General features: G+C 43.6%; 1 protein-coding gene across 1 annotated transcript in view; it reads left to right on the forward strand.

Annotated features, from left to right (window-relative positions):
• ANO10 (anoctamin 10) overlaps nucleotides 1-17,705 on the forward strand; it is a 164,381-nt gene that overhangs the window by 75,159 nt on the left and 71,517 nt on the right. The window contains exon 11 of the mRNA XM_082259710.1: nucleotides 2,617-2,745. Coding sequence (XP_082115836.1) covers nucleotides 2,617-2,745 — 129 coding nt within the window. The remainder of the gene's footprint in view (nucleotides 1-2,616; nucleotides 2,746-17,705) is intronic.

Here is a 17,705-nt window from a genome sequence, read left to right on the forward strand (position 1 = left end):
AAAGTTGGATAGTGTGTATCCAGCTTTAGTGTAGGCTTTTGTTGTTTGTTGAGGTCTAGGATGTAAGGGTTAATCCTTGTCCGGGTTGAATCTCACTGTTGTCCCCTTCCCTTAATTTAAAGTGGTTGTTAAGCCACTATAGTATATTCAAGCCATCCCCTCTGTTAAATAATGATATGTGTTCTAGTGTCTGTGCTATATGAAAAAATTGCTGATTTCTATCTCCTGGAGATCACGTGACTCCTCAGCTCTCTCCTCTACCAGGCTGACCGCTACAGCGGGAGGGGCCGAGAACTCCCGCTGGCGTCAGCCCTAGAGGAGGGAGAACCGAGCAGTCACGTGAGTTCCAGGAGACGCTCTAAGGTAGGAATCTGCATCTTTTTTTTATATAGCACAGACACTGGAACACACATCGTTATTTAATAGAGGGGATGGCATGAATATACTATAGTCGTCATTGCAGCAGGAAGGGAGCAGAGTGGCACTGTCATGAACTGACTGACAGGCAGGGAGGGGAGGGAGAGGAGGCTAGAGGAGAGCTGCGGATGATGGAGGCACGTAAACTGACCACGGTGTCAGGGCTCAGCAGCCATGATAAATCGTGGTCAGTTTACAGGGGGGAGGGCAGGACCAGGCAGGATCAGCCAGGTATTTTAGGGTATACAGGAGACCAAATTACACAGCACAATCACTGTGCTGTTGTTCATGCTTTAAGACAACAGGATCCTTTTTTTTTTTTTTGGGTAACAAACGCTTTCGGGTGAGTAAAGCTGGGATTATCCATAATCTCTATATAAATGTTGCAGCATATGGGCTCAAGTTAGCTCTGAGGAAGTGAGCATGGCCCTTGAAACACATCAGCTGCGCCCTATCCGATGGACATGCATCTGGTAGTATCTTGCCTATATTGATGCTAGTGTCATTATGCCTCCTTTTGTGAGTACAGTGGATTTTCTTCTTAGAATTTAAAGAGTTTGAAAGTTTTGCACTAGGCTGGTGCTCCGCCTTCTTATGTTTGTGTTCTAGCATGCAGAGAAGTTCATCTAAGACACATTTGATCTCTATGTACTTTATCTACAATGGAGAGTCAGTGGGGATTTATTCTTGATCTTGGGAGGCATGTAAATAAAACCTACAACCTCTGACTGGAGGCTCCATGTCCACAAACTGTCATTCACAATAGCAATTTCCATACACAATAAAGAACACTACTCTGTACAGTGTGCAGCTCAATTCACATTTAGCTAGGTTTTCCTAATGGATTAAATGCAAATTTGTTGTATGAATCAGAGTCCTAGAGACATAATGAATTTTTAGTGTGTGAGTATACCTCCGCCCTACCCAAATGTGGATAAACCAAAAATAATGTTCAAAGGAAGTAGACTAATGGTCTACTAACAGGGAAGGGGAAAGCCCTTGCCTATGTAAAGATGGACTTTAAAGAATGTGAGTTTGTCATGTTGAGATGAACACAGAAAAATCAATCATATATAAAAGAAATTGTTTTTATTGTACAAAAATGTATTTTAAAAAAACTCAATAAATGAGTACATAAATACAAAGTCAGTAACAAATCTGCTCATTATTAAGAACAATATGTGAATTCACAACTAGTTACAGAGGATAATGAAGGCCCAACATGTTTCGCAGAACATTCGCTTCGCTTCCTCAGGGACCCTCAGTATTAGCTAAGTTGTCACATAATCACTTCCACCGTATGAGACCCACTAGGCCATCCAAATATATATGAATTTCTCCAGAGATAGGTGATGACCGTGTGTCCATCTGGCAAAGTTCATAGGGGTGGGTCTAATGGGCACTGGACTACGATTGTGAATCTCAAGCGAGTTGGGGTGAGAACCAATTGTCAAAGAGGTGTATTTTTGGAGCTGCGTCGCTAAAGGTATAGCTCTTCAGAACCCTGAATCTCTTGTATTATATGTCCAGCCTCCTTGCATACACCATAGGTTACTACCTCTACATTTTTTTTTTTAATACATTTTTGTACAATAAAAACTATTTCTTTTATATATGATTGATCTTTCTGTGCTCATCTCAACATGGCAACCCCAGATCCTTTAATGTCCTTCTTTACATAGGCAAGGGGTTTCCCCTCCCCTTTTATGATTTATTGTATATATATATTGGGATGTTGATGTGGGTTGTTGTTCCTGGAACTGATACATTTTAATTGAATTTTAATGGTGTACTATCAATAAGAAAGAGGCTGCTGCATCTACCTATTTGTTCCCACAAATAAAGCAGTATAAAGCAGTCTGCGCGACACTAGCCAACGCTTTTCAAAGCCAAAAACAAGTTTTATTCCCAAAACCTTTGAACAGCAGTGCCATCCATAGGCCCGTTCAAAGAAATCGGAAAATGATTTTGAACACTGTACATATAAGAAGAACTAGAGCAAAATCCACAGAATGGCCCTTTTTACAAAACCATATGCATATTTCTCATGTGACAACACCCAGGAGGTCAGCTGCTAGGTTGTACAGGCCCCATGCATTGTGTTGTAGGATGAGGCAGGGGACAGGTTTGCTGTCAATATGCATGATCAATGAAAGTAATATTAGACAGTATAATTTGTCATTTTTTGTTTCCTTTTAGTTGGCGTTTGAAACTATGGGTGTAATCGCAGTAGTCACCAACTGTGCTCTCCTTGGTATGTCTCCACAAGTCAGAACAATGCTTCAGGACTGGCACCTGGACCCCTTTCTGACAGTGGTTGCTTTAGAGGTACTACTAAGTTTTCAATTATTTTAATTTATTTTTACATACATATAGTAAATTTTTTATGTTGTGCAGTTGCAGTGTGGTGCACTTTACATGCGCGTTATTAATATTATAGAGGATTTATATAGCATCAACAGTTTGCACAGTGCTTTACAGCGTTATTGCATTGCATGCGTTTAAGGCTCACCACATGTTATGATCTGTATGAACAATCTCCTTTAGATCTACCACCAAGAATGTAGTACAATGGCCTGCCTGATTGGACGCATTGATTGAATAGTGTAGGTAGCTCCTCATATTGCATAGTTTTGGTAAATCCAAATTTGATTTTACAAAGATTGTAGAGGCAGATTGTAAAGTGTGTGTGAGCCTTACGTACATTTACATGGGTTACTATTCATCCCTGTGGAGGTACAGCTTTGCTAGAAACTGCACTAGTGATGCAAAAACAGTACCCAGGGCTTTTTTTCAGTGGGAACCCAGGGCAACACACTGTATATAATGGCAAGAGGTGCTGGGGTGTGCTGTAGGGTCTATTGATGCTGGCTGCTGGGGGATCTATTCTAGCTGGAGGGGATCAATTTTTGCAGGGGGGGGGCGTCTATTGTTGCTGGTGGGCGTCCTATTGTTACTGGGAGTGGGTCTTATATTGCTCGAGGGTGAGTTATTGCTGGGAGAGATCTACTGTTAAGGGAGGGGTCTATTGTTACTTGCTGCTGGGGGATCTATTCTAGCTGGAGGGGATCTATTTTTGCAGGGGGAGGGGTGTATTGTTGTTGAGGAAGGGGTCTATTGTTGCTGGCTGTGGGGGGGATCTGTTGTTGCTGTCGGGGGTATATTGTTTGCTGGGGGGTCTTGTTCTGGTGGTCCCATGTTTGGGGGATTTATTGTTGCTGGAGGGGAATCTATTGTTGCTGACTACAGTGGATCTATTTGACTGCTTTTCTTGTTATTAACCTATTCCATACAAATTACTTATTAACACAAAATGATATTTGCTTCTGTATTCCCAAAAGGGACAGTAATGGGAGGTGGGTTGGGGTGGAACCAAGGAACTGTGCTTGGAGGTGGGTAGGAGTGGAACCAAGGAGCTGTGCTTGGAGGTGGGTAGGGGTGGAACCAAGGAACGGTGTTTCAGAGGTGGGTAGGAGTGGAACCAAGGAACGGTGCTCGGAGATGGGTAGGAGTGATACCAAGGAACTGTGCTCAGAGGTGGGTAGGAGTTGAACCAAGGAACAGTGCTTGGAGGTGGGTAGGAGTGGAACAAGGAACTGTGCTCGGAGGTGGGTAGGAGTTGAACCAAGGAACAGTGCTTGGAGTTGGGTAGGAGTGGAACAAGGAATTGTGCTCGGAGGTGGGTAGGAGTGAAACCAAGGAACATGTTCAGAGCGGAGATGGGTAAGGGGTGGAACCAAGGAATGGTGCTTGGAGGTGGGTAGGAGTGGAACCAAGGAACGGTGCTCGGAGGTGGGTAGGAGTGAAACCAAGAACTGTGCTCGGAGGTGGGTAGGAGTTGAACCAAGGAACAGTGCTTAGAGGTGGGTAGGAGTGGAACAAGGAACTGTGCTCGGAGGTGGGTAGGAGTTGAACCAAGGAACAGTGCTTGGAGGTGGGTAGGAGTGGAACAAGGAATTGTGCTCGGAGGTGGGTAGGGGTGAAACCAAGGAATGGTGCTCGGAGGTGGGTAGGAGTGAAACCAAGGAACTGTGCTTCGAGGTGGGTAGGAGTTGAACCAAGGAACGGTGCTTGGAGGTGGGTAAGGGCGGAACCAAGGAACAGTGTTCAGAGGTGGGTAGGGGGTGGAACAAAGGAATGGTGCTTGGAGGTGGGTAGGAGTTGAACCAAGGAACGGGGCTCGGAGGTGGATAGGAGTGCAACCAAGGAACAGTGCTTGGAGGTGGGTAGGAGTGGAACAGTGCTTGGAGGTGGGTAGGAGTGGAACCAAGGAACGGTGATTGGAGGTGGGTAGGAGTGGAACCAAGGAACAGTGCTCTGAGGTGGGTAGGGGTGGAACCAAGGAACTGTGCTCTGAAGTGGGTAGGGGGGTGGGAAAAGGGGTGACTCAGAAAGGGGAAGTTCCTGCACCTATTCGCTGAGAAAATAAAGGCCTTACCGTACCATGTTAATAACACAAACCTGGAAATGGAGTGTAGCTGCCCAAAATTGGGCGAACTACTCGTGTAAATGAACAGTAAATGATAAATGATGTCATCATTGTCTAGACTGCTATAGACGTCAAAATTCTTCTTTCCGGTTATAGTGACCATACATTCTGGCGCAGGCTCTGTAAAAGGTTTCCTAGTTTTGTATGGAAAATAGGGGACATTCTTCTATGATTGCAGGGACTTCCAACATGTGTGGTTATTTGCCCAATGTCCCTACATTCCCATATTGTAGCTCTAAAATGGTTCACGTTACATTTTACATTTTTAGTGTGTATAAGAACCTTCGTATGGAACTGGTATGTTTCTCGTTTCACTAGCTGTCAGTGTAGATTACACATCATACTGAAGTATGGTGAGAGCAGCATGTAATAATCCTCAGAGGAGAAATGATGGAGTATTCTGTCACAAACGAAATGTATGTGCCTGCTTCAATTCCCACTAATGCCTGAGCAGCTTTGGATTGGGCATAGTAAGATGGATTCTTTTATGTGCTGTCAATATGGAACTGTCATGGTCACTTAAACACCATACACTTGTGTCAGCTAAGCAATGAGCAGGCTAAGAGCTGGTGTATATATGTGTAGAAACGTATAAAAGCAACATATTGTTTTCAAGGCTACATTCAATGACTGCTTTATATGAATTATTTCCAATTGTGTGCAGTATCTACGTTTGAGTATTTTTGGCAATGCTGAAACCGAGTGCTAAATACACAAATATTTGTATTTATAGACAACATATGCTATAATCAGTAATTGTCAGAAAATTAGATTTTTAGGCTCCATTCACACCTGAGTGTATCGATTTACTGCCATTTTTCAGGCTTTTTTTTTAAGCTTTTTTTGCAGCTTTTTACAAGCTTTTTTTGAAGCGTTTTAGAAGTATACTACAAGCTTTTTACCACTTTGGGCTTTTTTTTTTTTTTAGCCTATAGTAAAGCACTAAGGGGTGGAGAGCTGCTATTTGAGCAGAAAACGCATGTAAAACGCTCAAGTCAGGCGTTTCAATTGAAGTCTATGGGGCCAAAAATGCTTGTAATCTGCTAAAAAGAAACTTACACTTTTTGGAGCGTCAGACGTTTTGTGTCAGGCAACAGAACACTCAGATGTGAACAGGGATCATTGAAATAAATGGGATTTGGCTTGTTGCGCATTTTAGAGCTACAAGCCTCATGCAGAAAATCGCTCAGGTGTAAATAGGGCCCAAGACCTCTTGCATACTGGACGCTTTTACAGGGGACTCTGGTAGAGCTGCACGGTTCTGGATAAATTGAGAATCGAGATTTTTTTGATTGGAGAAAAGATCACGATTCTCTCCCGATGTTCTGCGTAACATAACCTTTTGCATTATACAAAAGAATTGGGCTAACTTTACAGGTTAAGTTATTTATTTATTTTTTAATTAATTGAAGTGTATTTTTCCCAAAAAATTGCTTTTTAAAGACCATTTCGCAAATACAGTGTGACACAAAATATTGCAACAACCGCCATTTTATTCTCTAGGGTCTCTTTTTAAAAATATATAATGTTTGAGGATTCTAAGTAATTTTCTAGCAAAAAATACTGATTTTAACTTGTAAGCAACAAGTGTCAGATAATTTTAATACTGCAGCATACTGCGCATATATACTGATATACTGCGGCAGGCTGGCTCGGCTGCGTGAACCTTCATACTTGTACGGCAGTTCGCAGGAGCGCTCCTGGGGGTGCGCACACTCCACTGGAGGAGCACGCCCGCCGCCATTAGGAAGCGGGGAAGCTGATCCACGAGACTGGCAGCCGCGATTGCTCCCAGCTGAGAGAGAACGACGGTCTGCTGTTGTAAACACAGCAGACCTTTGTTCTCTCTGGAATGAACACAGAGAGCCTGTGATCCTCCTATTTAGGATCACAGGTCTCTGTGTTGATTTCACATGTCCCTCCCCCATACAGTTAGAAAACACCCCCCTAGGCTCCCACTTAACCCTTTGATCACCCCCTGGTAACCCCTTTCCTGCCAGTGTCATTATTACAGTAACAGTGCACATTTTTAGAACTGATTACTGTAGTAATTTCACTGGTCCCCCCAAAAGTGTCAAAAATGTCAGTTAAGGGTCCGATTTGACTGCCACAATGTTGCAGTCCCGTTAATCGCAGATCGCCGCCATTACTAGTAAAAATAAATAAATAAATAAAAATGACATAAATCTTTCCCCCTAGTTTGTAGGTGCGATAACTTTTGTGCAAACCAATCAAAATACACTTATTGCTAATTTTTTTTTTACCAAAAATATGTAGCAGAATACAAATCGGCCTAAAAGGATGAAAAAATAAATTTTTTTTTTTGGGGGGGGGGTTATATAGCAGAATGTGAAAAAATATTTTTATTTTTTTTTCAGAATTGTCGCTCTTTTTTTGTTTATAGCGCAAAAATAAAAATCGTAGAGGTGATCAAATACCACCAAAAGCAATCTCTATTTGTGGGGAAAAAAAAGGGCATCAATTTTATTTGGGCACAGCATCGCGCGACTGTGCAATTGTCAATTAAAGCAACACAATGCCGAATCGCAAAAAATGGCCTGGTCATTAAGGGGGAAAATCTTCCGGTCCAGAAGTGGTTAAAAGACGTATGGGTATTTTTTTTTTTTTTTTTGATTCATACTTACCTAGGTGGATGCAGAATCGATCCGATGCTGGATCTGTCCCCGGTTCCTCTACACTGGGAACTGAGCGATCGAACACTGCCAATCGCTCAGTTCTCACAGCTCCCCGAGCAGAGAGCTGCTGACTGTCATTTAGCAGCTCTCTGCTCTGCCCTCTCCTTGCTCATTGGAGCGCTGGGCTGTGGAGGGGCGGGGAGGGGCCGACTCAGGCTCCCAGCGGGGAGCTGAGAGGCTGATCTGGGTGCCAGTCCAGGCATGTGGGCGGATCCTGACTCTTTGGTTGTGATGACGCCCGAGCCTGGACTGACTCTGTGATGTGAGCAGAGACCGGACTTCAGCTTACCTCTCTTGAAAACGGGTCACAGGAGTGCAAAAAGAAGTGTGCTCCTGTGATCCACAGAAGTACAGCCAAACAAGCTTTGGCTGTACTTCTCCTTTAAAGTGATTGTAAACTATCACTTAGTAAAAAAATAGAAATGTAAGGCAAAGCATTTTTGTATAGATATAAAAATACATTATAAATACCTTTTTTCTCTTTTTTTTCTTATAAGTGATCACATTCACTCTGTTCTCAGCTGCATAAGGGTCCTTTCACACGGGCTTTCTGCCTGGCGGACTCCATTTTGCTCAGCGGGTATCAACCCGCTGATTCCCGCTGAGCAGGCGGATGACAGGTCTGTCTCCGCTCACTGTGCAGAGACGGGCCTGTCAGATCCCCGCTCTCCCCTGTAGGAGATCGGATGAAAATGGACCGCCTGTCCGTTTTCATTCGATCCGATTCTCCAGACAGATGGAAAATAGGGTTTCCAGCCATCTGGATTTCTTGGACAGGATCGAAAAGCAGCGGGTGTCAGCGGACATGTCACCGCTGACATCTGCTGCCCCCATAGGGGTGCATGGAGCGTCTGATCAGGTCCGCCTGAAAAACTGACCAGCCGACCTGATCAGAAAGCCCGTGTGAGAGGGGCCTAAGAGCTAAGGGAGGAGGAGAAGCAGCAGCACACTGAGCTTCCCAGTGAATGGATGTGCAGCAGGGGCATGTCAGGACAAGTCTGATCATTGGAGAAGAGTACACTGAGTTCCCTGAGGACACTGAGTTTCACACAGGCGGACCTGATTGGAAAGCCTGTGTGACAGGGGCCTAAGAGCTTAGGGAGGAGAAACAGCAGTACACTTAGCTTCCCGGTGAATGGATGTGCAGCAGGGACATGTCAGAGAAAGTCTGATCATTGGAGAAGAGTACACTGAGTTCCCTGTACAGCTAGAGAACTGACCAAAGTGTGTTCTCATGGTTAGTGTGGTCAGTTTTTAAAGGGACAGTGGAGGGACTGGCAAGAACACCAGGGATTTCAAACAAAGGAAGCAATACAAAGCGAACAGGATACTTTCTCATACAGGTACATGGTACAGCAGCCACATATCAGGAGTATGAAGTGTCGGGGTAACAAACACTTTAGGGATGCCCATTAAAGGTGGACTTTGTCCATTAAACTACAGATTAGGATCAAAAATGTGCTAAATGAAACCTATGAAAAGAAAAATAATTTGGCTGTTGTGGTTGACTGTCATTTACTGTATGCCTGTTTGGGACACTCATTGAGTGGCAGATCACATATTCCATGACAGGCGTGCTTTTGGGGCATTGAATAGTAATATACACTTGTTATTTTGTATAACATCTCCTACCCCTTTTACCTTTTATGTGTTTGAGATTTTGAATTTATTTTCTGTAATGTAGCTCAAAAATATTAAAAGTCTAGAGAAAGATAAATCTTCTATGCAATAGTTGTTTAGTATTTTGCCAGAGCCGTATCTCAGATGCTGTAATACAAAAATAAGCACGTTTTTGTACCAGAAATAAATGGATTGTGCCATATACAGGCGGTCTCCGGGTTACAAACATCCGACTTACATACGGAGTGAGACAACAGGAAGTGAGGAGAAATCTCCCCCTAGGAAGGGAAATTCACTCCTGTAAGAGTTCTCATGGGAAAAAGGTGTCTCCACTGAAGCTTTATCACCAATCCTTGTTTCCACAACAACCCAAAATTTTCAAAATCCAATTGTCATAGGGACAGAAAATGGGGTGAAATCTTCTGAACAGGGGTAGGAACAGCAAAACAAATGGTACAGTGGTGTTAACCCTTTCCTATGCTATCCAAAAAACGTTAAAGTGATTCTTTTGGCTGGAGCTACACTTAGAAAATGTACCTGTTCCGACTTACAAACAAATTCGACTTAAAGCGGAGTTCCACCCTAAAATTATACTTACCTCCATCTTCATGCCCGGGGTCACCTGAAGAACAAATGGATAATGACAATTTTTTTTTTTACTTACCTGGTTTAGAAGAAAATATACTCACCTTACTTCCTCTTCCTCCCCTCGGCGGCCACGGTGATTCGTCACTTCCTGGCTTGCAATGATTCCTGGGAGCTGAATGTCATCGCTCCCAGAAATCAATGCGCCTGCACCGGCCCGATGTCAGTTCTGGTGCAGGCGCCGTCATACCTTGTTAAACAGCTTCTGGGCATGCCCAGAAGCTGTGCAGGGATGACGCTGCGGCACCGGAAGTGACGGCGGGGCCGGCGCAGTGCATCGTGGGACTGAAGAAGACGGAAGAGGACACAGAAGAGGATCGCGATGGCTTCAAGCTGCCCACACCTGAGACAATACCGCGCTGGACAATACATTTTCAAGGTAAATATTTCTTCTAAAAGGTAAGTGCAACCCGGGACAGATCAGAGGCTAGCCATTGTGGAATGCACTAGCCCTGACTGTCCCGGGGGTATTTTTATTAAAAAAAAAAACGTTCCCAGGGTGGAACTCCGCTTTAAGAACACACCTACAGTCCCTATCTTGTGTGTAACCCGGGGACCGCCTGTTGTGAATAATATAGAGAAATGGAACGTAATCTGTAGCTGCCTATTTCACGTCCTCTGCCTGTACTGGAGAATTCCATATTGGTTTCTGCTTCTTGAAATCCTTTGTCCACATTCACAAATAAACCTACTACTCGAAACCCTTTTGGGGATGTATTGGATATATTTCATATCAAGCTGCTTATCCTGATCTGACTTTGTTTTTCACGGTCTACAAAAAATAAAGATGACTGCCAGTGTGAAGACTGTAGCCATGGCAATGGAGCAGATGCTTGGCTCGCTAATGGTAGTGTGTGTTGGTTCAGCATGCTTCATAATGAATTTTAAGTCTTCAGGAAGGTTAATCAGCAGCACAAATGATTTAAATTGACCTATTTTACGTTCTCCATTCGTACTTGAATTAAGATGACACTTTTTCTGTGGTTAAATATTCTATCATGCTCTTGTTATTCATACAACCCATGTTATATGTTATTGTTATTAAAAATCTGTCATGCCTATTGGTTTTTTGTAACTGTCAGAAATGATCAGCAATGGCAGTAAGGCTGGCCATACATTATACAATTTTGCTGTTCAACTTTCCTTAAGATTTGCCAAAAATATATAATATAAGGTCAAACCTAAACACTTTCAATTTGTATGCAGTCAGTCAGTCTCTTCCACTACATAGTTGAAGGTAAATCTAAAGGAAATTGAATAAGAAAATTGTATAGTGTATGGCCAGCCTAATACTATTTGCAGATTGCATGCACTTTTCTTTTTCTCCAGTTCCTCTCCCTGCTCTTTTTATTGACTCACATTAGCTACATGAAGAATCTCAACCAGTGCCTGTGTGGCTTAAGGTGGTTGTAAGCCTCGGACATGAAATATGAACAAGGTACACCCCTCTATAATGTGTACTTGTCTCACTTAACCACTTTCCCACTAGCCACTGTGCTGCTACTGCGGCACAGTGGCTCGTTATCGTCTAGCGACGTAGACCTACGTCGCTAGACTCCTCCCCTGTAGGCGGCGCTCTCCCGCTGTTTTCATTCACAGCAGGAGTCGGGCCAGGGGAGGAGCGGCGGCGATCGCCGCTGCTCTGCCCCGATCGTCGGGGGAATCCAGTTTGGAGATCCGCCCGCGTGTGTAAACAGAGCGGGCGGATCTCCTAAGTGACAGGGAGTGACAGATCGGATGTTCAGCTGAACATCCGATCTGTCCCTGGCTCACACATTCACCCCCCCCCCCACACGTCAGTAAGCACCAGGCATACATTAACCCCTCCCTCTCCAATAAAATTAACCCCTTCCCTGCCAGTGTCATTTTTACAGTAACACTGCATATATATAGCACTGATTACTGCAGTAATGTCACTGGTACCCCCAAAAGTGTCAAAAATGTCAGTCAAGGGTCCGATCTGTCCGCCGCAATGTCGCAGTCCCGCAAAAAAAATCGCAGATCGCCGCCATTACTTGTTAAAAAAAGAAAACACCAAAAATGACATAAATCTTTCCCTTAGTTAGTAAACGCAATAACTTTTGCGCAAACCAATCAAAATACGCTTATTGCGATTTTTTTTTACCAAACATAGGTAGCAGAAAACAAATTGGCAAAAAATTTAAAAAAAAATTGGTTTTTACATCTTTTTTGGGGGGAATTTCATATAAAAAAAATGTTAAAAATATTGTTATTTTTTCAAAATAAACGCTCTTTTTTTGTTTATAGCGCAAAAAGTAAAAACCGCACAGGTGATCAAACACCACCAAAAGAAAGCTCTGTTTGTGGGACAAAAAGGACGTAAATTTCGTTTGGGTACGGCGTCGCATGACCGCGCAATTGTCAGTTAAATTCGCACAGCGCCGAATCGCAAAAAGTGGCCCAGACGTAAGACAGCAAAATGCTCTAGTGGTAAAGTGGTTAAGAGCACTAAGTGTCATGTCTGTCTGCTGCTTTGTGCCACTGCTATCAGCATGAATCGCTTTTAGAAATTTTCCTGACACCAAGAGAAAAATGGTGACAGGAGAGGGACCTCCAGCTGATTGACAGCTTCAACTCTGTTTTTGTGTGCTGTGTGAAGTGGGGTGTGTCTCTTCCCTCCAATCAGCTCTCAGAGCTCTCCTCACTGAACTCTGCCGAGTGTAATTTCAGCTCCCCGCCCTCCTTTTTTTTGACAGCTCACATAAGCCTTAGAAAAACTTTGGAATTTGAATGAAGTTACAGGTACAACTTATGTAGGGAAATATGTTTCATCTCTTTTTATCCAAAAACATTTTATTGAAATAAAGGTTGTTTCCATACAAAAATTAGCCATGTATCAATTACAGAGTAAAACATCATGTCTGTAAGTACAATGGAGACATACGGTGTTTGTTTCATCTCTGTGTATCACCTGAGGCCAGTCACTTCACAGGCTATATGGAAGGGTTTACAACCACTTTTAGCCATAGTAAGCAGCACAAAGTATGATCTCACATATTCTTCTTCTTCTGACCAAGAATTTGAGTTGTTTTGTAGACATGGAGAATACTTTTTTAATCTCTGTGTATACAAGACAAGAGACTAAGGGCTTTTTTTCCTCCAGGTGCATTAAAGTCATTATAAATCTTCACTTTTTTTTTTTTTAAAACCAAAATAACCAACATGTTATAATACCTGCTGTGTGAAATGGTTTTGCACAGAGCAGCCTCAATCCTCCTTTTCTGGGTTCCCCCACCATGCTTGCGTAGGGAAAACCCGTGCATGCTTGCTCCCGCGCTGTCCAGTCTGCATCTTTTGACACAGACTGGGTGACTCGGCCCCGCTCCCTCTTCATAGGATTTTATTGACAGCAGTGGGAGCCAATGGCTGCCACTGCTATCAATCTGCCCAGGGAGGAGGGAGACCGCACTGAGAGCTGCTGCTCCCATGGACTTCGCTAAATTGGATCGGGCTTCGGTAAGAATAAGGGGGGGGGGGGGGCACAGAAGGTTTTTTAATCTTAATGCATAGAATGCGTTAAGGTAAAAAAACCTTGAGGCTTTAGAACCACTTTAAGCTGCATAAACCAGCTAGCTTTGTGCAGGCTCATTGAAAGGACAGAGGATAGTTGTTCATTGTGTGTCCTGTTAACACCATACAAGTGTGTTGCTGTGCAGGAAAATGTAACGTGTTTCATCCCCACCTTCTTATACTTACCTGACCCCCATCTCAATTCAGCGATGTGCATGAGAGCAGCGACTCTCCCGAGTCTCTCTCTCCTCATTGGCTCACACAGCAACAGGGGGGCTGGGCCGAGCCATGCCCTGTATGTAAATGGACAATGTCCATTCACATAAGCGCTGCTCGGAAACAAGTCTGCTCACGTGCCCACTGCACAGAGTAGGTAAGTATAACATGTTTGTCATCTAAAAAAACAATTGTAACCTTTTGAATCACTTTAAGAGCCGGTTCACCCTGGCGACTTAGTCGCCTGACAAGTTGCGCTCCATTCAGTGCAATGGAACCTTTCTAATCAGAGCGACTCAAGTCGCTCTGACTTAGAAAAAGGTTCCTGCACTATTTGGTGGTGACTTCGGAGCGGCTTGCATTGACTTCTATTTTAAGAAGTTGTTTGCATGCCATGCTGAAGTCGCGCTGCAGGGGGCGGTTTCAGAGTCGGGCGGCTTTGAAGTCGCCCCAGTGTGAACCGGCTCAAAAGCAGAAGGTTCACTTAAAAAAAAAAAAACAAAAAAAAAACAAATGCACAATTTTTTGCAGGTAAAAAAATGTGCATTTAATATTTATTTTTTGAGCCTGTAAAGCATTGGTGCCATGCGGGTCTCCAGCAGATCTGCCAGTGTATCTGTGTGCCTGTACATCCGGGGCAAGCAGATACAAGACAGGAAGAGAGAATAAACTACCACGCCACTCCACAGGCTAAAGCTGCCAGACCTTGTAGCTTTCCATTCACAGAACACTGTGAATGAGTGACGCGGGTGGGCAGCTAGCAGCGATCTCCCCCCCCCCCCCCCCTAATTTGAACAAGCTGAAGTTAGAAGCTGATTGCCTACCATGCACAGCTGCACTGGATTTTGCACTCTCCAGTTTTACTAAATCAACCTCCATGTGTTACAACACCAGGAGGTGCATATATTGTTGAAATTGAAATAAAGTGGATGTAAACCCTCACATATACCCATTGAAGTGAACAGCCTCAGATGATACACAGGGATGAAACAAATCTCTGTACATAATTTACATGCATTTCTGCTGTCTTCAGCTTGCTATATTCTTTAGAATGTGCACATTGTGTTAGAATTTGTTCTTCCTATTTCAGCTGTGGGATTTGAGTCCTGGCATACACTGTGTGACAGCTGATTGGAGAAAAGGCACAGCCCCCCTCCACATAGGCAGAAGAACGAAGATACTTGCAGAGCTTTGCTGTGAATAGACCAGCTCTCTGCTAATCAATGTATAGCACCCAACCCCAACACAAATTTTCAGCTGCTTTTATCTCCTGCGTCTAAGAACTTGTCAGAAGTTATCATGCTGATAACAGAAGAATGGAGCAGCAGAAAATCACAGGACTTAGTGCTTCAGAGAGAGATAAGTAAACACTATAGATCAGGGCTTCCCAAACTTTTTTGGGCCGAGACCCACTTCTGAATACATTTTTTTTCGGGACCCACTTGCTTTTAATTGAATATTGTAAAGCGCTACAGAATTTGTTGGCGCTATATAAATGCAAATCATAATAATACATGTTTTAAAGGAAGGGGGATGTTAAATTAAAAATATCAATTTACTACTTTTCAATTTATTATTGAATACACTTGCCAAATGTTCTAAGTGAAGGGTCAGAAACCTGTGGCATGTGTGGTGTATAAGCGGAGTTGTAAGTAATCAGCACCCTCATAGACAGTATAAGGCAGGCAGAGGACAGAAATCAACCACCCCAGGACAGTGATCAGCAGGCTATATGGCACTCACCCCCCTTCCTCTCCAAGCGGTCCACAGTGAAGGTGAAGCCTCTGTTTGCCCTCTTTAGGGCCCAGCACACCTCACCTAGAGTCTTGATGATGAGGAGCTCTATGCTGGTCTTGGTGTCCTGGCTCTTCTCCTTCAGATCCTCTACTGGGGTCACAGAAGCTGCCATCAACTCCTGACACCAGCGGGCCACCTGGTCATCTTATGACACTGAGGCTGCTGTCTCTGCCCGCTATAGCTGTGAGAATCCTGCCTCCAGTCTAGCCTTTACCGCTGCCGCCAGCAGGACTGAGGAGCTGGCTCTGCACCCCATGAACATATCCTACATAACAGCCCACATGCGTACTCACTGATGCAAGTATCCTCCTCTCGGGAAATGCAGGCCAGCCTCCGTAAACCTGAATCCATTGCAGTTTGACTGCTTTGGCTCTCTGTAATTTGCGCGGGCTCGCACAGAATAATTTAAGCTGGCCTGCTCTCAGTGATATCCTGCTCAGCGCGACCCACTCAAACGCAGCTCACGACCCACCAGTGGGTCCCGACCCACAGTTTGGGAACTCCTGCTATAGATATATGTGCCCAGGTCGAATTTCATGAATCGGGTTTCCATCCACTTTATGTGTTTTTTCTAATAACGCCTATAACGGGTGCCTGCTGTTATAAACAGGCCTTTAAAATGGTTACCATTCACTAAAAAAAAGTATTTGTCCTTCATGGCAAGATCTTCAAGAATCTTTGTTGTTCGTGAATTGGGAAGCATGTATTTTAATATCCAATTTTCTAATCCGCAGCTGAGCTTGGCAGCTTCTCAATGGATGTATCAAATTTTCAATGAATGGTGCACAGCAGTCTTTTTCTTTGTTGGTTGGTCAATATATGTTGCAGCTGACAGGTGCTTTGTTTGTAACTGCCTATTTAATAACTGGGGTTGCTGGAAGAAGTTCAGGTTGCGTTGGCAGGGGCTACACAGATGATTAATTCTCCGTGCTACTGAAAGATTTAATCACTTGTTGACAGTCATGTTATTTGTTGCACATTGAAATCACCGTGATGCTAACAAGTCAACAAGTGGTTAAAATTCTCAATAGCAAATAACTGTAAGCGTCTGCTCAAACCTATGCTTTTGCTGCCATTTTTTTAAATGCAAGCAATAGGATTACATTGAAATCAACAGTCTTGGCAAGTAGATTTATACTGGATTTAAACAGTGAGGTTGTCATGCTCATGAAGAATTATTTTTTACCATGGTAGATAATATTGATTTGTTTGCTCATAATTAATCAATTTCATTCAAATATTATTTGCAAGGAAAAAGTAATGTAAGAATTTCATTATGCAGACTCTGCTGAAAAAATAATCTCTACTTTAAAGATCCACAGCAGTCAAAGTCGAAAATTACACTCCTCCAAGGAACATCTTAGGAACATGCAGTCTTCACCTTGAATCCAATACACGATGGTAAAGAATAGACTTGTGCATGGTGTTCATAAATAGCAGCTGTTATTTTCCCCCCTGGTGACAGCTGCTTTTCAGGAAGATTGTGCTAATCTGCATCGTCGAATTCATTGTCAGATTAATCGTCGGAAGCACCTGTAGGTTCTTGGATACATGGTTTTTATCCTAGTTATGATAGGAATAGTCTACTGTAGACAATACACCCTTAGGCTGGCCATACATGGAGTAAGTTTCTTTTCTGCAACCATGGGTTGCAGAAAAGAAATTTGCTTGATTCCCCATCAACACAGAACGTGTTGATGTGGGAATCCCTCCTGCCGGGCCATTTTCGTCTTCCAACGGGGAAGCCGTCCCCACCAGGACAAGATGGTGATTATTGCTAGTGGCTTTAGCAGCTGTTAGCGATAATCGCAGGTAAAACCTGGCATGCTGGTTGTATCAAAGTTGATCAATTGATCAGCTTGTTACATTCAGCCTGCCCATACATGGTTCGAATCTCTGCGGGTCCTGCTGAACCGACAGAGATTCGAACCATGTATGGCCTGCTTTAGCCAGGAATGCACACAGGATCTTTAATATTGATTGGACCATGGGCGAGCATTTTCTTGCCCCCCCCAAAATCTATTTATTAAATATTTGTGGGCAGCGTGGGCTGAAGGGGCAGCTACTTTAGGTCCCACAACAATGACTGGGCCCGGGGCAGCTGCCTCTTTTGCCCTGTGGGAAAGACGGCCCTGAATACACTTCTAATATATGCCACTTAAGACATCCTGGGATTCGCATTTCAACACCACCAGAGTTTGAGCGTTACATCCTTAAATTTTAAAGTGACGCTGTCAGCAGAGTGAAGGCAGCGTGGAGGATCTTGGGCAGCGCAAACAGTAATTAGACTTCCA

The sequence above is a fragment of the Pelophylax lessonae genome (assembly GCF_965119305.1).
Source record: "Pelophylax lessonae genome assembly, chromosome: 5".
Taxonomy (NCBI): Eukaryota; Metazoa; Chordata; class Amphibia; order Anura; family Ranidae; genus Pelophylax; species Pelophylax lessonae.